General features: G+C 33.0%; 2 protein-coding genes and 1 long non-coding RNA gene across 5 annotated transcripts; 1 reads left to right on the top strand and 2 right to left on the bottom strand.

Annotated features, from left to right (window-relative positions):
* Positions 1-180: 180 nt before the first annotated feature.
* On the bottom strand, positions 181-5338 carry LOC113510370 (juvenile hormone esterase-like). 3 transcript variants are annotated; one of them, XM_031913647.2, is made up of 5 exons: positions 5292-5338; positions 5087-5185; positions 4291-4434; positions 2746-4046; positions 181-1029 (listed from the first exon to the last, which is right to left on the bottom strand). In XM_031913647.2, exons 2-5 carry the CDS (start codon positions 5150-5152, stop codon positions 846-848), a joined length of 1695 nt encoding a protein of 564 aa, XP_031769507.2. In that variant the 5' UTR covers positions 5153-5185; positions 5292-5338; the 3' UTR covers positions 181-845. The 3 variants fall into 3 exon arrangements, with proteins under 3 accessions (XP_031769507.2, XP_026749625.2, XP_052751587.1); XM_026893824.3 differs by lacking the exon at positions 5292-5338 and having other exon boundaries at positions 5087-5279; XM_052895627.1 differs by lacking the exons at positions 5087-5185; positions 5292-5338 and adding an exon at positions 4748-4956.
* Positions 5339-7116: 1778 nt separating this feature from the next.
* LOC128200862 (uncharacterized) lies at positions 7117-10631 on the top strand. Its single transcript, XR_008252927.1, has 2 exons — positions 7117-8652; positions 9770-10631. It is a non-coding gene; the product is annotated as an uncharacterized LOC128200862 (long non-coding RNA).
* A 1941-nt stretch (positions 10632-12572) lies between these two features.
* On the bottom strand, positions 12573-22345 carry LOC113510375 (juvenile hormone esterase-like). Its single transcript, XM_026893828.3, has 4 exons — positions 22109-22345; positions 16959-17102; positions 14764-16064; positions 12573-14103 (listed from the first exon to the last, which is right to left on the bottom strand). The coding sequence occupies exons 1-4, from the start codon at positions 22172-22174 to the stop codon at positions 13923-13925; spliced, it is 1692 nt and encodes a 563-aa protein (XP_026749629.2). The 5' UTR covers positions 22175-22345; the 3' UTR covers positions 12573-13922.
* Between the last annotated feature and the right edge of the window lie 3556 nt (positions 22346-25901).

Here is a 25901-nt window from a genome sequence, read left to right as displayed (position 1 = left end):
TGAGGAGTATCATGGGCGAAACAGTATACTCTGTTATGTCCATGGCACTGCTCATATCTATAGGCGACGGTTACCACTTCCCATCAGGTGGGCCGTCAGCTTGTTTGCCGTTCTAAGCTGTATAAAAAAATAAGGACACTTATAGTTACGAATTGTGGGGTAAAATAAAAACTACATCTTTAATGGTAATATTTAATAACAATATATACACAGGTACTAATTGTGTACTATATTTTACAAATATAATAAAATTATAACTTAATAAGAGCAACAGAAGCTAAAACAAGTTTTTTTTTTTTTTTAATTTTGTCTATGTGTTTATTCAGGCATCACGCAAAAATAACACAAAATTGTAGGCGGTATTGACAGTTGTATTTCTGACGGTCTAATTAAAAAATTCCTTGTTCTTAGTTTAAAAACTGGTTTACCTATATTTTTTAATTTCATACGTCATCTATAAGTGACGTATTGTATTGGGTTTTCTAATTTAAATTATAAAATAAAAAAAAATAGGTACAGAGTAATGGGCAATGAGCACACGAAAATAAAAATCAAGAACAAATAGTGCAGCTTATATGGTTATAAAAGAAAGTTGAAGATGAATAAAATTTCTCAGTGCACTGATATTTAAGACAAGGTTGTCTGGAAGACATTGCTTAGCAATAACACCGCCTTTTGTATTACACTATACTTATCGAAAAATTTTCAATATATCCTGTAATTTTGGTGCAATACAGTATTAAAAAATAAATAAATAAATAAATAAATTTATCTCTTGATCAAATTTCTAATAATGTTTAAAGCAATCTACATTGTTTACTCCTACAGGGATCTTAAGAGGACCTTCAACTTTTGTGAGTGTCAATGTGTGGGAGTCCCGCTTCACAGTACAGTTGGTTCCAGAATTCGACTCTCTCTCGGTTGGCGGCATGCTCCAACATCAGGGGCTCTCCAATGTGTAAGTATTCCTCGCCCGTTGTTGTATACGGCTTCCACTTCACGCCGAGGCTCTGATCTGGCGTTGGATCACTGCAAGTATGCAATTAAGTACCTTAATGTAGATAAAATAGATTTTAGATTAATAGATAGAAATAACAATAAGTACATACTCATAATTATTGAGAGGAAAGGATAGAAATTTGCAAAGCATTATTGAATAATAATTTTTTCATTACTGCTCATTTGAAACGCAATTTCAGCTAAGAAGAAAGGCAAGAAAGAAAAATCTCTTTTGCTTTTTTGAAAAAACCTTAATTAATTGGAACTTCACTGTTATATCCTACCCTTTATACCGAATTAAAGCCATGCAAACACAACTTCTTCACGGCAGAAACGTGAATGGGAAAGAGGTACCTAATTAGGGACTACTCACACTTATTCAGCTCCATTCGCGTTTCGCTGAATGATTTTGGTCACACTTATACAGCTCTGCTTCTATCAGCCGCGTAAGGCGTCGTAAGAATGAGAAAAGCCGTCATAGCGTGCTATGTCCGCTAAAACGCTTGTCTACTGCGTACGGCGTTGAATATGCTACAATTTGTAACAATAAAATAATTATAATTACTATAAAATACGTATGCACTCTTTAATCCTTGCGTACATAATGAGTACGCAATTAAAAAAATTAAATCAATGCAGAAACAATACAGATCGCAACTTGTTGACAAGGAGTCGCGAAACATCCCTGTAAAGAGCTATTTCGCCGCGTTCGACGGTGAACGCGGCGGAACAGCGCTGAACGCTCTCTATAGCATTCGCATGATAAATACACATTTATCTTCATTTTATACTGAATTACCGCGAAAGCAGAATAGACGCGGAAAGTTGAATGGATGCGTACACGTCTCCATACAAAATCGTTGTTTTCTATGGACAAAAGCTGAATAAGTGTGAGTAGTCCCTTAAACGACTTTGGTACAAAGTCTACCATTAAATTAAGTTTTTATACGGCGATTTGATACGTTTCAAAGTCCAGATTTCGTTATCTACTTCGTTATGGGTCACCTACTGGTCAAAGCAACAATATATGCATATTACAGTAATTAAGCAAACATTGGCACCTATAAATAGGCCATAATTAATTAACATAATGCACTTAGCATTAATCTAAATGCCTATATTTATGGTTAATTATTATATAAAGCAAATGTACCTTTTGAATGTTTTAGGAAAGATATATAATACAAATTTAGCTTTGACAATAATATTCTGGAAATGTTTTCGGTATAAACTGTACGGAGTTTAGTTCACAATTCTTTATTATTGAAATTATTAGAATTGAACAAGGATTAGTAGTTATTAAAAAATCTGCAATAATAACAACATTGAATTCAATATCAATTGAATACCAGAGGGAGACTTTGTACAAAAGTCGATTGCTTGGGTACCTCTGTCCCATTCGTGTTTCAACTGTGAAGCAGTTGTGTTTGCATGGCTGTGTTTCAGTTTGAAGGGTGGGATATGGCGTGAATTTACTGGGTGCAGAGGAATAACACCTGAGTACTCAGGAATTTCAACGCATGGGGGGTATCATTGGCGAACAGTATACTTTTTTATGTCCATGGTACTGCTCATGTCTATTGGCGACGGTTGCCACTTTCCATCAGGTGGACCGTCAGCTTGTTTGCCATTCTAAGTTGTATAAAAAAAATCAGAAATATTTCCATAATTTAAATCAGTAATAACAGGTAAGTATATAAATTAAATAACTAAGTAAATTAAATATTAAAATGATGAGAGGCATACCTAGTTTTAGCGAAGTTAGTCCATAACTTTGTGAGTGTAAACACCAATTCTCTAACTCTTTCCTGCTCTTTGTATAGCTCCTTGGTGGATTTACTAGAAAATAGGTACAATAGGTCTTCAGTATGGCACATCCCTTTCACATGCGACATCCCAAACAGTTTCTTAAAAGAATTTAAATCAGTATCGTAATCAAGCACATATTGGTAAATTGGTTGGTCTGACTTACTATACAAATGTACAAATCTACTATTATTATATATGTAATATATATCAGATAACATATCTATTTGTGCTTCTATCACTTCAGCAGTAAAGTCTTTGTCACCCACATAAAACCTCTTAATACATTCTCCAAACTCCTTCATTTTCTCAGTAGATACTTTGTACATAATTTCTTTGGGAACAAGATATTCTGGATGTTTACTTCTAAAGTTTGCTTTCTTTCGTATGACTCCAATCATACTTATGGATTCTGATGAATTATAACCTGTTATTATTGGAAATTTACCGATATCTCCAGTAACTAGAGCATCAAGTGGATCCACAGATAAAAAAGACTTCACATTATCAAACTTCTTCTCAATAACAGGAGTAAAAAGTAAAGGTAAACCTCTGTTTTTCTCTTCTTCGGTTATGATTTTAAACGTAAGTCCCAAAAGATCAGTCGCAGGGACACTTTGAAGAAATTTTAATAATTCTTTAGGATTATCAGTATGTTTTCCTAATATTTTGCCAACTCTAAAAGCTGTCGATTTTGCATCTCTATTGATCACCCAGTCATCTAAACATGTTCCACTTTGTGCTATAGCTTTGTTGAACAAGCCATTCGACATTGGTGAAATTAAATGGCATGTTACTGACACTCCACCTGAACTTTCACCAAAGAGGGTTATATTGTTTGAATCGCCACCAAATTTGTCTATATTGCTTTTTATCCACTTAAGAGCAGCAACTTGATCTTTGAGACCTGCATTTCCTGATACTTCAGGAATATCTAGATTTAAGAAACCTAGTAGATCAAGTCTATAGTTTAATGTTACTAATATAACATCATGTTGCAAGAGAAAATCTGGACCATACGCATCTGAATTACCTGATCCCTGCAAATAAGCACCACCATGGATAAATACCATAACAGGTAATTTATCACTCGGTGCAAGTGATTTTGTGTATACATTGAGAAATAAACAATCTTCATTTCCTTCAATCCGTTGGGAAGTTAATGTGTCAAATTGAGGGCATACTGGGCCATGTTTTATTACTTCACAGACACCTTCCCAAGACTTGGGAGGTAATGGAGCCTGAAAATATATACATTACTCTTGAAAAATGTTTTTTTTTTTTATATAACTTATAACAACAAACAAGCCAATGGTCAACCCTTGGGAAAAATATAATTTTCAATTTTTTCACTGCATAATTACATTTTTGTTTTGTTAAAGTAGTATTAAATCTGCCTTTACCAAATATGTTTTGTAATGTGGTCAATAAAGAATAAATAAATAAATATTTCTATATGTTTAACAACTAAATTAAATAACCCACCTTAAATCTCAGCTCCCCAACAGGTGGCTGTGCATAAGATATTCCTTTGAAGCTATAATATGGTGATCCATCTAATAGATTATGTGTTGAACCTTTCAGTTTACCTTGCTCGACCCTCACTATGGGATTACTGGACAGGTTCCTCTGAAAATAATAGTAAGGAAATATAGAATATAATACAACTACTAATTAATGACTGATTATTAAGATGTTTAATTGAAATCAAACATATTTCACAGACAGATCATGTATCATCAATTACTCAATGAGCCATGGAGAGGGCTATGCTCGGAGTTTCTTTGCATGATAGAATTTGAAATGAGGATGTTCACAGAAGAAGCAAAGAGGGTCTCTTTATACACAGCCTGAAGGATAAGCAAGCTGAAGTGGCAATGAACTGATCACATATCTAGAAAAACCAACAAGCAATAGGGAAGAAAGGTTTTTGATTGGTTACCATATACAGACAAACTCAGTGTAGGATGACGCCACACTATATCTAGTGCGGGATAGACCTCAAATTCATTGCAGGGCGTCAGTGGATGCTGGTGGTTTAGGATGTTGCTTATGGCAGTCTATGATGAAGGCCCATATATAGCAGTAGACAGATAACAGCTGAGATGATTAATGATATAAAAAAAGTAAGTAAAATTAAATATATATATGATCAGAAGACTATTACCTTATATCTATAAGGCCTAAGAGGTAATCAGACGCATTTATCACCTGTTGCTTTTATATTAAATATAGCATTCGAACGTCAAAATTTTGCTAAATATAAATAGTGTTTAGATACCTTCAGAACAAAACTAATCCTACAATAGCTGATTTTCCTCAACAAACACATAGCAACGATAGACATGATGTAGGAAATTTTCAAATCGCAGAAAATAAACTAAAAAAAAACTTTATTAATATAGTACACTACAGAAGTAATAGTTATCAACTACAGGGCTCACTCGTATGCAACACAATAAAATATAAATAATAAAAGTAAATACCTATTAATAAAGATATTTTAAATTCTGTAATCCATGATTGCTGATAATGTTTTTATTTTTCTCTTCACCGATTAGCTAATGCCAATGTCAAGTCAACTATAATAATTTTTTTTTTTTTAGTACGTTTGTTCCGTTTGGAACAGGCTAAGGTCGGAGACCATGCTGCCTAGTCTTCAAAAAGAATTTGTCTGGAATTTTATTTTTCTAATGTCGCTTCAATTATTGTCATAATCTTCAATATTTCATTTGTCAAATCCGGTAAGTACATTTTCATAAATATCTTTTCTTGAGTTTTCTTAAACCAGTGGATTTATCAAATTAAAAATAAATAATTATAAAAAATCATTGTCTTGCAATTCAATAAAAGTATTCTTATAGCTCCTTGAATGTTGTAGTAATATAAGTGAAAATAGCTTTGAAACAAGAAGGAAATCTTAAGAGAAGCGGGATTGAGTGCGGGATATTTTCGGGTTTTTTGAAGATAATCCTAAGTTCGTCAAACATAATGTGTCTTTGAATGACAAATTCAGAGCAATCAAAAAAAAAAGGTGATGTAGAGATTGGGCTGTATTTGAGTTACACCATGTGCATGATGGGGAAGCGATCATGCCCATTCGGTGCAGGTGTTCGTTGAAATGTCCGTGGCCGATTCGTAATCTACAAATATTGGTGTAAAATTTTCTGTTTGTGTCTTTTCCTTTGCAGAACCACGGTTTTCCAATACGCCAATTAATTTTGCGGTACCATTTGCCTTTAGTCTGTAATATTTGAGTCCAATGCTCCTCCCATTTAGTTGTAACGATTTTATGTATTCCAATACTACAATCTGAGTAACAAAGGGGTAAATCTTGAACACGAGCAGCACTTGAATTAATAATTTTAGCCAAAGTGTCTACTTGTTCATTCCCAAACACTCCAATATGTGAAGGGGTCCAGATGAAGATAATATCTTTTCCATATATAGTACAGAGATGATAATATTTATTACGAATTTCTTGAATTAAGTAGTTTGATGATGAAATGATTGTGTTATTTTTTAATGCCATAAGAACACTCATACTATCTGTAATTATAATCCATTTCGAATATAGTACCTGTTTTTCTATGTATTCTAATGCTAAAAATATAGCTTTTGCTTCTGCTGTGTAAATACTAGCCAAAGTTGAAATTTTATAACCGTGACCAAATCTATTTGACAAATCGTAAAAAGCCACTGAAGTGCTAAGTGCATTTTTGGAACCATCTGTATATATCTGCCTGTAGTCAATAAATTCTGATAAAGTCTCATACATATCGTGCTTTTCTTTTATGTCTTTACGTATAACAATTTTGATCTTACAGAACTTACTCTCATAAAGGCCATTATAACAAGGAAGTATCTTACTACTATAGATGTTATATTCATCTCGTAAATTCAAATCATTGACAATAGTTTTATTCAAAAACATAGAAATGGGGCAATTTAATAATTTGAGTATGAGTGGGTTATTGGAAACTGAAAAAACTTTGAAGAGAAATTTGAGTTTTAGGTATTCGAAACGAAGAAGGATAGGAGGCAAATTACATTCTACTTGCATTGAGATAATTGGAGAAGTATACATAGCACCTAAAATAAGTCTTAAATTCATATTTTGAATTTTTTCGAGTTTTTCTACTAATTTATGTTCTGAGGCATAACAAAAGAAAGCGTAATCAAAATTACTTCTAACAAGAGATTTGTAAAGTAAAAGGATAATTTTAGGATCAGCTCCCCAGTTACGACCAATTACAGATCTTATTATATTAGTGGCTCTTAAAGCACGATCTACTAAGCAATCAACGTATAGATCCCATTTTAAATTTTGATGAAAAATTACCCCCAGAAATTTAACGCTACAGTCTGTTGGAAGAGTTTGATTATTATATATAATATTCATTAATGGAACATATTTATGAACTTGATGAAAAACAACTACTTTACTTTTGGTTAAACTAATATCGAGGGAAAGAAGAGAAAAATATTTCTCAAGTCTTTTTAATGACTCATTTAACACTAATTGCATATCAATAATATTCTTTCCTTTTATATAAATTAATAAATCATCGGCAAATTGCAAGTTGTTCACACTGTTTCCTAAAATTGAATTAAGTTTATAGATATATAAAATATATAGTAGCGGGCTTAGAATACCACCTTGACATACTCCTTTAGAGCTTAACCTAGGTCCTATTAATTTACTATTTACTTTAACATACACTTCTCTATTACTAAGAAAATTATAAATCCATTCGATAAGTTTCATTGGAAGAAATGAGGATAAAATCGAAGATAGAACTGTTAAATTTACATTGTTAAAAGCTCCTACGACATCTAAAAAAACAGATAGAACATATTCATCGTTATTCAAAGCAGTACTAAGGTCGACATAGAAGTTCGCTAAACTTTCGCGCGCTGAATATCCACGGCGAAAACCAAATTGATTCGATGGTAATATACTATTACTTTCAATAAAGAACTCTAAACGCTGTTTAATTAATTGTTCGAATAATTTGCCTGCACAGGACGTCAATGTTATAGGTCTATAGGAGTCGAAATTTGTAGGATCTTTACCGGGTTTAATTACTGGAATCAAACAATCCATTTTCCATTCTGGTGGGATAATACAGTCCTTCCATAAATCGTTAAAAATTTGTAAGAGTTTAGTAAGGTTTATTTTATTCAGCAATCGAAACATATTGTATGTTAAGCGATCAAGGCCACTAGCTGTATCTTTTCTAGATTTTACTGCACTGGATATTTCATCAATTGAGAATGGGTCAGTGAGAAATTTTGGGCATGAATTAACAGAATTAAACTGTTTGTCATCAAAAGGTGAGTGTACAAAATCAGGAGTATATTTGCGTAAAAAATCATTGACCCATGATATATCTTTAAAATGATTTTGACGATGTTTTGAATTTAGTTTTCTCATATTTTGCCAAACAGTGGAAATTGGTGTTAATCTATTAAATTTGGAACAAAATTCCTGCCACCCCTGTTGTCTTACTTGCTTAATTACTAACTTTTTAACAGCTTGAACTCTTTTAAAATTTATGTAATTATCGAGAGTTGGATTTTGTTTAAACCTAAGGTAAGCCGCTTTACTATCATTGACAGCTGTCGCACACCTGTTATTCCACCAAGGTACTGCAATATGTTTGTGCCTCTTTGAAGTATTTGCACCGCTATTTGATAAGTTCCTACGTGGAACGGAACGTTCCACAGCTGTCAAAATAATTTTACAGAACCTATTGTAATTGTTTAAGGGTTCATTGACATCATACTCGAAATCCAAAAGTAATTGATTAACAGTTTCAGAATAAAGATCCCAATTAACGAGACGTAGGTTTATACGATTTAACAAAAGTTTATTAACTTCATCTATAGGAGCATGTTGTTCACCTGACGGAGTGTTTATTTTAGTAAAAGTCGGCAGGTGATAACTTCCTAACGGATCATCATGAACCGACCACTCGCATTTTAATGATATGGATGGGGATACCATAGTTAAATCAAGGCCATTGGGTCTCCAAATATGAGAGCCAACAGTAGTAACTTGCTTATCATTTAATAGTACCAAATTACATTCATCTAAACAATCAAGAATGTCTTTACCTCTTGTATTAGTGGAGGTACAACCCCACATAGTATGATGTGCATTTAAATCTCCAGATATGATAGTGGGTTTAGGAAGAGACTCCAAAAAGAACTTAAATTTGGCTTTAGTAAAACTAGGTGTACTATTGGTAGGACAGTAAATACTGGCAACTGAATACCAAGAATTATTAACTTCAATACTAATAGCTATAGTTTGCAAAGAATTGTCGAAAAAAGAGTGAAGTTTTTTATATCTAATACTATTATGTATAATAATCGCTACTCCATTGTGGTTATTACCACAATCATTTCATTCTATACAATAATCTTTAATTTTTAATTTGTAATGTGGTTTTAGCCAAGTTTCTGAGATGAGAGCAATGTGAATATGATGTTCATTTAAAAATTGTGTAAAAATATGTCGATTGCTCAGTAGGCTCTGAGCGTTCCACTGTATGATAGTTAATTGGTCTCGATTGAATTTTTTGAAATAGGTCTATTACCAAAAGTATCATATAACACATTCAAAACACTTTTAGTGTTAATAGATGTGTTCTTTGTGTTATGTAGTGAAATAAGTTTGATTATGCTTTCTATTAAAAGTGATAAACTCTTGTTATCAGAATTTAGAATTGAAATTAGGTCTACATTTTTTTTAGGTTTGTTACCCAGTTTAGGAAATATTTCAGTGCTAAGTATATCTCCAAAAGAAGCAGGTCTGAATTTAGATCTATTTTCAGCAATTTTCTTTTGTTTAACAGGGCATTGCGGTGATACACTTGTGTGATTTCCATTGCAGTGTACACAAATAGCGTTTTCCATTCCAGTTGTACAAGTTTTATAATTATGCTCACCTTTGCAGATGCTGCAACGCTCAGAATTCTTACAGAATTTAGCTAAATGTCCATACCTCAAGCACCGGTAGCATTGTTTAACTGGTGGTATATATGGAGTGACATTGTGGCGCCAACCTCCAATATCCAGATATTCAGGTAATACAGATGCAGCAAAAGTAATTGTCACGGTTAGAGTTGGCTGTAACACATATCCATGAGTCAAGGTATTTTTTCTTAAAATTCTTTTAATAGCAATAATTTTCTTAGAACTCGATATCATAGTATATATTTTTTTATTAGATATATTTGTAGGTACATTTCTAATAACGCCTGTAACTTCTGTTGAAGAAGCAGGAATACTGGCCTTAAAATGGTAGTCATTTAAAAAAGTTTTATTATTTAAAAAAGCATTGGCTAAGTCTGGCTTTTGAAAGTATACTCCGATTTTGAATTTATTTATAGATCTAAGATAAGTTACCCCTTTATTAAATCGTTTTAAACAGGAGGAGAGTGAGAGCAAGTCTCTGGATCCAATGGTTTTCTGACTATCTGAGGATTCTACAAAGACAACAAATTCTGTCCCAGGGGATTCCTCGGGATATCTTCTAATATAATCTGTGACGTAGTAAGGTTTATACTTATCGGCCTTATCAATTTCAGATTCTGAGTCAGTAGAAGTATCTTCCGAATATATATCCTTGTCATTACAAGGTTCATGGTCTACATCACCTGAATCGTCATCTTTTTTTTTCCTTTTTCTACAACTGCGCTTCCCCATGAATGCTAATTATATTACTGTCGCTGAATTTAGTGAAAATATAATATTTTATTCAATAATAAGAATTGATAGAGATAGTTTTAATAAATTAATAAAAAAAATTTAAAAAACCCGCTTGTTCTTATTCGAGTTTCCCGCCTTTTTTTTCAACTATAATAAAATTTTGACAGTTGACAGTAACTAGCAATGCGCTACATTACTTATCTGACAATTAATTTACAACCGATCAATTAATTCAGATTAATCGAATATTTAACAAATCATTCGATTACTATTTTCATCCGACTAGTAATTTCGTATGATCACAAATTTCATTCATGGTACATTTTTACTAATCACAAAAATCATTTATTAGTTTGTTCGAATCGCTACTAACGTAGTTGAGTCAACCCAATCGCTCAGAATGTCCTTTTTTTTAATAGTCAAGCATTATGCCAATTTATTATATTTAGTAAAAAGTAGCAATATTTGACATTTATCAAAGTAAATTTGTAATAATTTAAATGAAAGAAGTTGTTTTTTTTTCTTTTTTTGATCGTCAGTCGTATCAATTATTGTGAAGGAATAGTGTAATAGGAGTGGATACAGGAAAGAAATTTATTATCAATAATATTACATAATTTAGATTTACATCGATCACTAATTGGTAAATGCATTGGAAACTAATATTAACATATTATTAATTAAGTAATCGAATTATAAAATTAGTAATTCCTAATTACTTCAATAATAAAATTATTCAAATTCGTGCACCACTAAAAGTAAGTAATATATAGCACAGAATTGATTTGGTTATAAAATACTTTGTTTAAAAAAAATTAAATACGATTTTTTTGTATAAAGCCCTCAAAATTATTTACAATCACTTGAATGTCCCCAATTATTATAAATACATATAAATTTACATTAACTAGTAATTTTGTAAAATAAATGTCTGTTTTTTTTTTTATCAAATATATTGATATAGTTGTCAAAAAAATTTAAAAAATATATAAAAAGTACCCGTCTTGCTTCCCACGATTAAATTAATATTAAATACACATGCTCCAATAAAACTAGATTTTTATGAATCTACATTTCAAATATCAACTCAAAATAATAATAATAATAAAAAAAGATTCTTAACGGAAAGAATCACATCTCTACTTGATAACTAAATTTTTTTTGTTAAATATATTTAATGTATTTGACAAAAAATAGACATTGGTTTAAAGAAGAAGAATAAAGATAATAAGATTGTTAAAATTATAAAACATCTTACCGCAACGAATTATTAGTGTTGATCTTTTATATATTATATGTATAAGTCCCGACTTTATTTTCATTTCTCACCAAAAATCAAATAACTATATTAAAAAAAAAAAAAAACTAAATTATCATATTTATAAGAATTTTATAATAATTACTTGCAACACTGAGAAATGGCGCGCTTTGTTTCGGTTCCTTGGTAATTATTGTTTCTATAAGTTTTATTGTACACATTTGATACGAATATTCAAGATAGCTTTAAGTTACTCAGCGGATTATGGAGAGAGCTATGGACTATGGGCTATGGACTCTCTTTGCATGATAGTATTCGCAAAAGAACCAAAATAACCGACATAGCCCGAAGGATAAGCAAGCTGAAGTGGCAATGGGCTGGTCACATAGTTCGAAGAATCGACAACCGATGGAGAAGAAAAGTTCTTGAGTGGCGATCACGTACGGGTAAACGCAGTGTAAGACGACTCCCCACTAGATGGAGTGATGACTTGAAATGCATTGCAGGGAGTCAGTAGATGCATGTGACCGTTTATGGCTAACACGACGATGATGAGTAAGAATTAAATGTGTGATATTTTTTGTGTTCGCACGTAGTTTATGCCTAATACATTTTAATATATGTAGTATAATCCTGGGCTTTAAGCAAGATATTCAGACTGTGGTATAAGGTAACTATTTTTATTTATTTATTTATACTTTTCCACACATTGGAAAATATCTACAGAGCGGACGCACTATTTTATATTTTTATAATTTTATTGTCATCAAAGAAGATAAAAATAACTCGATGTTTATGAATATAAATTTATTTATTGAATATCTATGTACATTATCTATATATTAAAATATGAAGCAAAAACTTTCTATCCCTTTTTACAGAAACTGCGCGGACGGAGTAGGATGTAATTTATAGTTTATATAAAGAAGGAGTGCAGAATTTAGGTGCAATATACTAATATTTATTTTAAAATTATGCATAAAAAATATATTAAATCAATAAAAAAAAACATACACACTACCATGTCTTTGACACACACACACACACACACACACACACACACACACACACACACACACACACGGACACACATATGCATATATACTCTTTTGTTTATTGTTAAAGTTTGTGGTCAAATTCTCGATTAATAATATCATTAACATTGCTTGCCTTTAATATTATTTGTCTATAGTCTTACTAAATGTTAAACATAACCATAATAAATTCATTTATTACAATATATGTTACGGTCGAATATCGACCACTGAACGACCGCTAGTAATAAGTAATAAGATAAAAAAAAAAAAAATTAGGTTTAATATGTAGAAATGTTGCAGTGCCCTTTAAAATTTTTCTTTTAGGACGAAAGATGGAAGATACCAAAGAGGGAATTACGTAGGAGGAATGATAAAATAAAAATTGTAAATTGTATGGTTGCCTTCTTTCTGCTTATGCTAAAATAATTAGTAAAAAGAGGACGAAAGATACATCATCAGTTGCTATTTTTGTCAATTCATAGCAGGCTAGTGTATAGAAAATGTTTGATATGTCAAATATTCAACAATAACAAATTTTACATTACTATATTATATGTTCGACACAGTTTATGTAGAAAGTATGCAAGCAGTTTGTATCTGAATTTGGTAGGGTTATATGGCCGTATAACATTTTCTATACACTAGCCTGCTGTGAATTGACAATTTTATCACACCTATGTAATTCCTTGATTTTAGTAACAACGCGACAGTTTTATTGTATATGATTCCTAAATTTATGGTTTGAAAATAGCCATTGAATATGTATAAAATCCACTGATTGTGGATTGACTTAGTTTCTTTTAATATTTAACAATTTTAGGTTTATAAATTAATATTTTATATAATTCTATCATATTTATATTTTTAAATTATACTATTGGTGTAACTGGAAACGCACTCAGCAAGAATATATCTGAGCCAGCTTGATCCAATAGATTCGAATTCGATTGAATCAATTAGGAAGCTGATGTAATTTTACCAGTATAATTTTTTTACACATCATGAGATTTAAAATAATATCTTCCAAATAACAACGTCTATAAACGCAACATTATGGATCTTGAAGGAATGTTAGTCTCTTAGGAAAATCATTTAAATAGCTTTCACTTGTGAGTATCAATGTGTGGGAGTCCCGCTTCACAGTACAGTTGGTTCCAGAATTCGGTTCTCTCTCGGTTGGCGGCATGCCCCAGCGTCAGGGGCTCCCCAATGTGTAAGTATTCCTCGCCCGATGTTGTATACGGCTGCCACTTTACGCCAAGGCTCTGATCTGGCGTTGGATCACTGTAAATATGCAATTATATACTTTTATAATCAAAAAACTACTGAAAGGGAAATAACTTTTTACGAGATAGTGGAATCGATTATTTTTTTTTTTTATATTTTGTAGCGGCAACAAAAAGATTCTTGTTATTTTGTAGTATTAAATGAGTATTAAGTAAATATCTTTCTATGCCTGTGATTAGAATAAAAAAAAAAAACTATGGCACTTATATTAATTTCCATGTCAATTAATTTCAAGACGATTTACACTTACAAATGTATAATTAGCACAGTATAATAAACTCTTTTAGTGAGGATACGTTTTGCCGCAAATTATATCCATTTATAGTATTTGAATTAAAAATTTTACAATTATATCAGGGTATTAAATTCATAACACGAGTAACATTTATATTTATATGTTCGTTGATATGAACTTAGGGTAGTTGTAATTAAGCCTATAATAGATTGGTACAGAATTTTTCAAATATACAATTTTAGTTTATGTAAAACAATATTGTCATATGAAATCTACAAACTACCTTTCTTTTTATATCTATAAAATAAATCTTTGTCAATTTTTATCTCAATATGTATACAGTAACAGTAACAGTCGAATTACAAACCTACTTGCATATTATGTGCTAAAAATAAATAGTGTTAACAGAAATAGGGACATACCCAGTTTTAGCGAAATTAGTCCATAACTTTGTTAGTGTAAACACCAATCCTCTAACTCTCTCCTGCTCTTTGTATATCTTGGTGGTATATTTACTAGAAAATAAATAAGATAGGTCTTCCGTATGACATGTCCCCTTCAGATGCGACATCCCAACTAGTTTCTTAAAAGTGTTCAAGTCAGAATTGTAATCGAGTACATATTTGTAAATCGGTTGATTTGACGTACTGTACAAATACGTAAACCTATTATTATTATATGTAAAATTTACATCAGACAACATGTTGATTTGTGCCTCAATTTCCTCAGCAGTAAACTCTTTGTCACCAAAATAAAACTTGTTAATCCGTTTTCCGAACTCCTTCATTTTCTCTGTAGATACATTGAGCATAATTTCTTTGGGTACGAGATATTCTGGATGCTTACTTCTATAATTTGCTTTCTTTATTATCACTGGTAACATCGAAATACATTCTGCCGAATTATAACCTGCTATTATTGGGACTTTGCTAATATTTCCCGTAGCAAGAGCATCGAGTGGATTCACATTTAAAAATGATTCTACATTATCAAAATCCTTTTCAATTGTTGGAGTAAAAAATATAGGTAGACCTCTATATTTTTCATCCTGAGTTCTTGTTTTAATGGTAAGTCCCGCGAGATTTTTAGCAGGAAGACTCTGAAGGAATTTCAGTAATTCTTTCGGATTATCAGTATCTTTTCCTAAAATTTTACCAACTCTAAAACTTCGTGGTTTTAGATCTTTATTCAGCGCCCAATCTTCTAAACATGTGCCACTTTGTGCTATGACTTTATTAAACAAGTCTTTTGATAATGGTGAAATCATATGATATAATACTGAAGCTGCGCCTGCGCTTTCACCAAAAATTGTAATATTGTCTGGATTACCACCGAATTTGTCTATATTGGTTTTAATCCACTTAAGGGCAGCAACCTGATCTTTAATACCTGCATTTCCTGGTACTTCAGGAATGTCGAGATTTAAAAATCCCAATACTTCAAGTCGGTAGTTTATTGTTACTAGTATAACATCATGCTGTAACAGAAAGTCTGGACCATACACATCTGAATTGCCCGATCCATTCAAAAAAGCTCCACCATGAATGAATACCATAACAGGTAATTTGTCACTGGCTGCAAGTGATTTTGTGTACACGTTGAGGTATAAACAGTTTTCATTTCCTTCAATTAACCGTGAAGTTATCATGTCTAATTGTGGACAAACTGGGCCATGTTTTAAGGCTTCATAAGTATTATTCCAAGATTTGGGCGGTAATGGTGCCTGAAAATTTAATTATATTTACTATTGTAATAATACTATATCATCATCGTATCAGCGTTTAACTATCCACTGCTGAACTTTTCCCGAAAACCATCTTGATTATTTCTTTATCATGACGGGTTAACTGACCTTTTATTTACATTTATCATCTTTCACTAGTACCCCGCCAGCGTAAATAAATAGCTCAGAGTTTACCATTCCATTCATCATCATTATATCAGCGTTTAACTGTCCACTGCTGAACCTAAGCCTTTTCCCTGGGGGGGTTTGCCAGTAGTTGCCATTTGCAGGCGGATTGGCAACCGCAGTCAGGCTTTAAAGATGTTTTAAGGGGGACGCTGCTGCTCATCCCTCGCCCTGCCTTAGTCGACTTTTACGACACCCACGGGAAAGGAAGGAGTGGCCTATTTTATGCCAAGATTACACGGGTAAAATACTATAGTAAAATATGACACTTTTTGTGTAGTGTTACTATGTAGCTATTTCATGATAGTATTAGTATAATCGTTCTATTAGTTAACAGTGATTTTGGCAAAATTTTAGAGAGCTATCTGGAAACGACATGCGGGCAGTGTTTTTGAATTTCATTTCATGGTAGACGCCCAGATTTTTATGGGTGATAAATCACTGTATGAAGACTATGATACGACACGACGAACTTATGAACATTATAATAGAAGGTAAGATAGAAGGAAGGAGGGGGAGAGGGAGACCGAGACATAGTTACATCAGGCAGATCAAGGAAGGAGTTTGTGTCGTGTCGAATCAAGAGGTGAAGAGACTCGCTTAAAATCGTAGTGAGTGGCAAGAGCTCCACCGACAAGAGCGCAGCTCTTAAATAGATAGAAAGAGAGAGAGGACTTCTTACACTGTGATATAATATAGGTAACCCACCTTAAATCTCAGCTCTCCAACAGGTGGCTGTGCATAAGGTATGCCTTTGAAGCTGTAATATGGCGCTCCATCCAAAAGATTATGTGTTGAACCTTTCAGTTTGCCTTGCTCGACCCTCACTACGGGATTACTGGACAGGTTTTTCTGAAAAATAAGTGGAACGAAATACAGAATTTGACATATCATATGATCAATATAATATTTTCACTAGAAGGAGACTTTGTACAAATGAGGGGTTATCATGGACGAAACTGCTCATGTCTATAGGCGGCGGTTACCACTTTCCATCAGGTGGACCGTCAGCTTGTTTACCATTCTAAGTTGCATAAAAAGAACATATTGTATACGTATGCATATCTCGATATGTATTTAAAAAAAGAACAGGGTTTCGTGCCTACAGTCAAATTGTTTATAATCACTCTTCTCCAATTATAGGATGCCTGGAAGAGATCGTTCTTAGCGATAAGGCCGTCCATTTTCTTAGTATAATATTTTCTTGTAATTGTTTGTGTTTATAATAAGTTTACTATTGTAATCTTATGGAGGAAACAATAAAGAGCATCTATCTATCTATATAAGCTGTGGGAAATAACTAGAAGTATTATATAATAAATTAATAATAAAAAGAAAATTTGTATTGCGCATCCAAAAAGAAAACAAACGTCGGATTTTGTAATATAATATAGTTATTTCTGAGACCATGGATACTATTAATTGGTTTATGGTGGTGATGTAACTTATCTTGGTAAATTTGTTCTAGTTTCCATAACTACTGTCCTTGTTAATTTTGAGATAGAAAATAAAGTTTTATCTCTTTTAATTATTAAGTTTAAACGCTGTAGAGTGCATGAATGGTCTCGTAATCCACCGTGTCTACCTTTGCGAGGTTCTAGACTTCGGATTTCTTATTATAGATTTACCAGAGGGAGACTTTGTACAAAAGTCGATTGCTTGGGTACCTCTGTCCCATTCGTGTTTCAACCGTGAAGCAATTGTGTTTGCGTAGCTGTGTTTCGGTTTGAAGGGTGGAATATGGCGTGAATTTACTGGGTACAGAGGAGTAACACCTGAGTCCTCAGGAATGTCAACGCATGGGCGAAACAGTATACTCTGTTATGTCCATGGTACTGCTCATGTCTATAGGCGACGGTTACCACTTTCCATCAGTTGGGCCGTCAGCTTGTTTGCCATTCTAAGTTGTATAAAAAAAAAGATGCTACACGTGACGTAAATTTTCTTCATCGTCATCAAATCAGCCATTAGCTGTTCACTGCCAACATAGGCCTCCCTCTTGGGGGGTTTTTCTAGTAGTTACTACGCTTGGACGGGTTAACGAATGCAGTAAGGCTTTGGTGATATATAAAGAGGGAGGTCGCTGCCCATTCCTCGTCCATTACGTTCCACGTAATCTTTATTTATATAAAAATGATATCATAATATGAACGCGATTATTTTATATTTTATCTATAACATATCAACAATAAAAATGAAGCACAAAAATAAAGTATTATGACATAAGTAATTACCTATTTAGGTATTTTAAGTTGATCGATGTGATTGTATCGATTGTGTTATTAGATAGATTATTATCTTTGCTATAATTATATATATATATATATATATATATATATATATATATATATATATATATATATATATATATATTATATATATATATATATATATATATATATATATATATATATATATATATTATTATCTTAGATAGCTACATAATATATTATATATGTTAGTTTATTTTTTTCTTTTATAAGTCATATATGGGTAGAATATTTATAAAAATCATATTTATAAAAACTAGAACCCTCTATAAATCTTTTTTTTTTTACGTAACTTAGAATGACAAACAAGCTGACGTCCCACCTGATGGAAAGTGGTAATCGTCGCCTATAGACATGAGCAGTCTCATGCACATAACAGAGTATACTGTTTCGCCCATGCGTTGACATTCCTGAGTACTCAGGTATTATTCCTCTGTACCCTGTAAATTTAGTGCCATATTCCACCCTTCAAACCGAAACACAACCATGCAAACACAAGTGCTTCACGGTAAAAACACGAATGGGATAGAGGTGCCCAAGCAAACGACTTGACAAAGTCTCTCTGGTAACTATTACACTAGGTAATAATAATAATAATAAATAAATTCTTTAATCAAGGCAACCAGGGCCCACAAAATTTTAACAATTACGAAATTTACCATAACAATTACATAACAATTACCATTTCTGTACCAAATATAAATTATTAAATTAAATTTTGACAGTAATAGTTAAAGTAAATTTGTAGTTGTGTAATAGATAAAATAGGTTAATGACATGTTTGACGTTTCTGTAAATAAGGGGTTTAATTTTTAAAAGGCTTTTACCTTCTTCAAGTATATCAGCCCTATCGTGTCCTGAACTGATTTCTTAGATATTGTTGTTGCTGTATGAGAAAAAGAAACATGGAGATTTTATGTTTTATGTATAATTTTTCTTTATTTTTTTTATAAACACTTTCCTTAGACTACGAAGAATATTTGAAAAAAAAAAAAAACTAGTCACATTAGCCCAGCTGTTGTCGAATGTTGCGCTTAGCAACAAATTAGCGATATATTTTTGTTTATGCAGATATGTATACAGATAAATACATACATACATTATAATCTTTTTACGTAAAGCTATATCTTTTCAATTAATAAACAATGCTAGTGACGTGGAATGATAACAAACCCTGATAATGTGTTTAATCTTGTTTAAACTTGTAAACTGGGGGGAAAAGGATTGTTAGCCATGGAGTTTGACAGCCCCATTGCTAGCAATATACTTTATTAGGTCGATCTCCACGTGGTTCCCCTGGAAACCATCGTGAACAATTCTTGTTGAATTCGTCACGATGGGTTAATTGACCTACTTCATCCTCACCTATCATTCTTCACTGGTGCTCCGCCGGTGTATACCAATACCGCGGGTGGGGTTTTTTTTTTACTGGGTGATAATGAAATGGTAACTCCGCCTGCGCTATCGATATACACTGCTAGGGCATCAGTGAGAGTTGACTGGTGAGGATGAAACAGGTCAGTTGGCCCATAGTGACGAATTCATAAAGAAGTAATCAAAATGGTTTCCAGGGGGAACCGCGTGGAGGTCGACCTGATAGAGTATATTGCTAGCTATGGGGAAGTTACATCCCCAATACTAACAATTCCTTACCCCCCCTAAACCCCGCGGGTGAGATTACCATTCCATTATCATCCGTTAAAAAAAAAACTTGTAAACTCGATCATGAAATTTGGCAAGAAGCAATGTCGTGTAGCACAAGTCAACAATATTTAATAAATAAATAAAAATCCAATTCAATTCAAGTAAAAGAAAAATCCGAAAACCGTAAATTGGTAGTTATTTCACAAAAAAAAAAATGATTTTGCACGAAACCCTCGTTGTGCGAATCCGACTTGCGCTTGATCAGGTTTTTTTTTGTATTGTATGTATTCATGCTTGTTTAATCTCTGATTGTGTTGCAAAAAAGTTGTGTACAAACATTCATGCACTAGATTATCGGCTTATTATTTCCTGACTGCATTTTTTTTATGGGTGATAATGGAATGGCGGGGCACCAGTGAAGGATGATAGGTGAGGATGAAGTAGGTTAGTTAGCCCATAGTGACGAATTCAACAAGAATTGTTCACGATGATTTCCACGTGGAAGTCGACCTGATAGGGCATATTGCTAGCAATGGGGCTGTCAAACTCCATGGCTAAGAACCCCTTTCCCCCCCTCCTGACTGCATTAGTCAGCATGAACTTTTAGTGATATAATGGTTCCATACTGTTCTGATAGATGCATATTGATGCAACTTGCCAATGCAAACTATTGTAAACCGATCCTAATTATAGCAAATTCCTAACTGTTGTTACATAAGTGCAGTATTTTTTTTTTGTTGGGTGAAAATGATATGGTAACCCCGCCTGCGCTAACGGGTTACGCTGGCGGAGCACCAGAGAAGGGTGATAGATGAGAATGAAAATAGGCCAGTTAGCCCATCATGATGAATTCATCAGGAATTAACTATGATAGTTTCTAGGGAGAACCGCGTAGAGGTCGACCTGGTTGGGTATATTGCTAGCAATGGGATTCTCAGTCTCCATTACTAACAATCCCTTTCCCCCCATGAGTGCAGTATTAAATTGTCATTAGCAATAGATTTGGATTGAGATCGATGTTGGATTCAAGAGTTATCCTACTGTTTGTTTGTTTGTTTGTTTGTTTGTTTGTTTTTTTATTGATTATTATTATAATTTAATTACTTTCTATTTGTATACAATTATTATTTTCTTTTGTTTGTTTTGTTTTGTTTTCTTTTGTTCTTGTTTTGTGCGCTACTGTGTGGGCCGCATGTTTCTTCGATTAAATTATTTCTTTCTTTCTTGATAAGTCCATTCTTGCTAACAAAATCTGTCACCAATCCATACAAATGATGCCTTTTTGTAGGTAATTAACGACTGGACATAGATATCTACACGAAATATTATTGTTTTTTATCTTTGCGTATATTTAATCGCCTGTATTTTTTCGAATCACTCTGATAATTTGATTGTGAAATACTATAATGCAAGGAACATTAATTTATTTGACACTAGTTGCGCCTACGTTAAATCGTTCGTATGTGCTTATAATTTTTTTTTTATACAACTTAGAATGGCAAACAAACTGACGGCCCACCTGATGTAAAGTGGTAACCGTCGCCTATTGACATGAGCAGTACCATGGACATAACAGAGTATACTGTTTCGCCCATGATACCCCCCATGCGTTGCCATTCCTGAGGACTCAGGTGTTATTTCTCTGTACCCAGTAAATCCACGCCATATCCTATCCTTCAAACCGAAACACAGCCATGCAAACACAACTGCTTCACGGTTGAAACATGAATGGGACAGAGGTACCCAAGCAATCGACTTTTGTACAAAGTCTCTATCTGGTTAATGATATGAACACGATAGGAGAATAATCTCTTCCATAAAAAAATAACATTAAAAATCGGTTAAAATTGACAAAAACATAATGCAACAGATACGTAAAAAATGTTATTAAAAGACCTCTCCTTCTACAAAGTCGGCTAAAAAATAAAAAAAGAATATACTTACCTTTTGAATAAAATGAATCCCACATCTTTTGTTTTGGCTGAACAAATACTTAGCAATTAGAGACATAATAATTAGATAATGGAAAATTCGTATTTATTCGCGTTTGAAATACCAAAGTTCTAATAAAACTTCAATAATACAGTAAAGAATACGTTATACCAATAAACACACGTGTATAACTACTAAAATATTATAATAAAATACTGTAATATAGCCATATTAAAATAAAAATAGATAATTTACATCGAAGACATTTTCGATTGATGATAGATCGTGATACGTATCTAATAAATAAACATGTGTACTTGATTTATTGTTTAAATACAGGGTGTGTATATTTATGTATAATCTATATTTATACTAATCACCAATGGACAGCTTTGCCAGTAGTTGCCGAACTTGGCAGGCGGATTGGCAACCGCTGTTAAGCTTTAGAGATGTTTTAAAAGGGACGTTGCTGCCCATCCCTCGCCTTTCCTTAGTCGATTCTTACGACTCCGATGGAAAGGAAGGGGTGGACTATTCTGTGCCGGGACCACAAGACGATTACTATTAATAATGTATCCTATATATATATATATTATATATATATATATATATATATATATATATATATATATTAGTGGAAAGATTTGATTGTTTGTTTGTAACATATGTACGAGTACTTAAAAACTACTATATCGATTTAAAAAAAAAATCTTTAACCTATAGAAAGCTACATTATCAGCGACTAACATAGGTTGTTGTTTTAATTTAACTTATTCGTAACACAAAGTATAAAAAATCTTGTTAATTAAAACTAATATAAATTAGATTGATCTTCCTTTCCACTTTGGGTTCGTTGGAAGAGAACTCTTTTAGAGTTAAGCTAGTCTTTGTACATTTGCTTACCTCTGTCATACAGTTATGTATTATTTGTGTGTACAATAAAGTATAAATAAATAAATACTATTTTTTTTTTGTCTATCTACCCGCACAAAGTCAGGGTGGATCTCTAGAAACAAATAAGATATGTAATAAACAAAATTGTAAATTTTGTTAAATCAAATTGTATACTGTTTCACTCATGATACTCTGCATGCGTTGCTATTCCTGAGAATACATACATACATACATATCTGTCACGCCTGTCTCCCATTAGGGTAGGCAGAAACAATGGAACGCCAAATGCTTCGATTCAAACAAACCTCTTTCGCTTCTTCCACATTCATCAATCTTGTCATACACGCTCGCCGGTTACGGGTACTTTTAATTTGGCCCTTCTTCAGCACGTCACCTATTTGGTCGACATACGTCCGTCTAGGGCGGCCCCTACCGACATCTCCATTCATTCTTGCTCCATAAATCTCTTTTGTAATTCAATTTCAATTCTTGAGAACTCAAGTGTTATTTCTCTGTACCCTGTAAATTCACTGCCATATCACTCTTCAAACCGAAACACAGCCATGCAAACATAACTACTGCACGGTAGAAAGACAAATGTGACAGAGGTGCCCAAGCAAACGACTTTTGTATAAACTCTCCCTCTGGTAAATTGGTTTCCTTTCCGGAATTTTTGCTATATTTGATAAACTTTACCATGCCAACTGGGTATCCTTATATTCGATTAATTAATTTAGCCCATAAATTTCCTTTGCACATCCTGTATTAGATACTACCATAGATAAAGAATGTGACAGATTAGATAATCTATGACTCGTACGCATAGATTATGCGCTGTGCACACACGATACTTTTAGCGTCAAAGTCGCGCGTTTTGTAAAGACTGCATCGATGCTGGGTTGCGATTTTACGTCTCTATCGGTGGTACCTACAGTCTTTCGAGTTTTCAAGGTTAACAAGGTTAAAGAAATACGTTCATAGGATAAGTCCTGATAAGTCCGCCTGTGTACTTTGTCATTTTCTTTATAACCTGATATCTATATTATATTATATATGTGAATGTATAATAAAGGTTATACAAATAAACTGTAATTCCTTGTTCTTATAAATAAACAAATAATAGTTCCGATCATAAACAATCTATTGATGTCCAATAATAAAAGAAAATCGATTAATTGATTCAATGATTCTACTTGTAACTAATTTAATTTAAATTTTTTCTGTGATCTTGGTTACAGTTTTATTAAGTTTTACTGAAAGAATTTTTTTATGACTGACAAGCTAACGACCTGATCTACGATCTGATCGAAAGTGGTAACCGTCTTCGACATTACAGAATATCTTATTATGCCTATAGTACTCCTCATGCGTTAATTTTATAACTTAGTAGTTGACGTTTTAAAAATGACAGATGTTTTGAATATTTAAACTTGGTATGTTTTTTTTTTCAATTAGGACGTGTATGTGTATGTCGAAATTCAAATATAGTGGTTATAAAAATAGATAAATTTTTCTACGAATCATAGTGGTAATATGAAAATAACTTTAAACTCAATGTAATAATAGATTTTTGATTCGTCAATTTTTTGTTTGTTCACATTTTCATTAATTTCTATTGAAACAGATAATAAATCGTCGTAAGCCTATTCTAAAAGTAGCGTGTGTGTACGTAGCGTTATTAATATATTGTGATGTATATATACAATTTGAAATAGCGATGAGATTACGTCATTTTTAGGATACCACTGAACGCTAAGTCCCATTCCAACCATCTGAATAAGCGACGGTCCTCCACCGTGCGTTTTTCAAGGCACTTTCTTTCACGCATAATCTCTCTTTAGAATTAACTTCCAGCTGCAGTACTGATACGACATCGTAACTTTCAAGTAAAAAGCATATTTATTTTTAAAAGACTGGCAGCACACTTATACCTTTGGTGTTGCCAGTGCTCATGGGCGGCGGTAATCACTTACTATCAGATGAGTTGATAACTCGTTTGCAGAGTTATAAAAAAACGCAGGTAAATTTACCTATTGCGAAATACGCACCTAAAAACTACTTAGAGCGGCATTTCTGGCAACGAGTTTCAGAGATGTGAAGTCTTCAGAGTAAAAGAGTAAAACGTAAAATTAGTTTTTTTTTACACAACTTAGAATAGCAAATAAGTTAATTGCTCACCTGATGGAAAGTGGTAATCGTCGCCTATAGACATGAGCAGTACCATGGACATAACAGAGTATACTGTTTCGCTCATGATACCCTCCATGCGTTGCCATTCCTGAGGACTCAGGTGTTATTCCTCCTGAGGGGGGGGGGGGGGGCATTAATACATCGTCATACGTTAAAAATATTGTTTTTTTTTACAAATAGATTTAATCTATGTTGCACGTGCAATAAACGTGTTCTTTTTGAGATTATTACTTTTATCGTGTATGTATATATAAAAGCTATAATCGATATATAGTTAGATTAGGTACTCTCAGAGTGTTTAGGATTCCGTGCCAAAATGCAACAGAAGGACCCCATCCCATTCAGTCCCATCAAAGTAATCCCATTCAGATGTACTGGTTATCCGTGCACTGAGACAAAAACGTTGAACCAGAGGGAGACTTTTTACAAAAGTTGATTGCTTGGGTACCTCATTGTCCCATTCGTGTTTCAACCGTGAAGCAGTTTTGTTTGCATGGCTGTGTTTCGGTTTGAAGGGTGGGATATGGCGTGAATTTACTGGGTACAGAGGAATAGCACCTGAGTCCTCAGGAATGGGAACGCATGGGGGGTATCATGGGCAAAACAGTATACTCTGTCATGTCCATGGTACTGCTCATGTCTATAGGCAACGGTTACCACTTTCCATCAGGTGGGCCGTCAGCTTGTTTGCCATTCTAAGTTGTATAAAAAAAAGGATAAA

Source organism: Galleria mellonella, unplaced genomic scaffold, assembly GCF_026898425.1.
Source record: "Galleria mellonella isolate WM207_F2 unplaced genomic scaffold, CSIRO_AGI_GalMel_v1 utg117, whole genome shotgun sequence".
NCBI lineage: Eukaryota > Metazoa > Arthropoda > Insecta > Lepidoptera > Pyralidae > Galleria > Galleria mellonella.
The sequence above is the reverse complement of the archived record's forward strand: the minus strand, read 5'-3'. Positions and strand labels throughout refer to the sequence as shown.

Bases quoted from the DNA above. Each gene is read 5' to 3' on its own strand.
- LOC113510375 (XM_026893828.3), bottom strand. From the start codon at position 22,174: ATGTCTCTAATTGCTAAGTATTTGTTCAGCCAAAACAAAAGATGTGGG. The intron at 17,103-22,108 runs GTAAGTATATTC...CTTATTTTTCAG, and splicing joins GGATTCATTTTATTCAAAAG to AAAAACCTGTCCAGTAATCC. The intron at 14,104-14,763 runs GTATGTCCCTAT...GCATATTTACAG, and splicing joins ACTAATTTCGCTAAAACTGG to TGATCCAACGCCAGATCAGA.
- LOC113510370 (XM_031913647.2), bottom strand. From the start codon at position 5,152: ATGTCTATCGTTGCTATGTGTTTGTTGAGGAAAATCAGCTATTGTAGG. The intron at 4,435-5,086 runs GTATCTAAACAC...TATTATTTTCAG, and splicing joins GGATTAGTTTTGTTCTGAAG to AGGAACCTGTCCAGTAATCC. The intron at 4,047-4,290 runs GTGGGTTATTTA...ATATATTTTCAG, and splicing joins TTGGGGAGCTGAGATTTAAG to GCTCCATTACCTCCCAAGTC.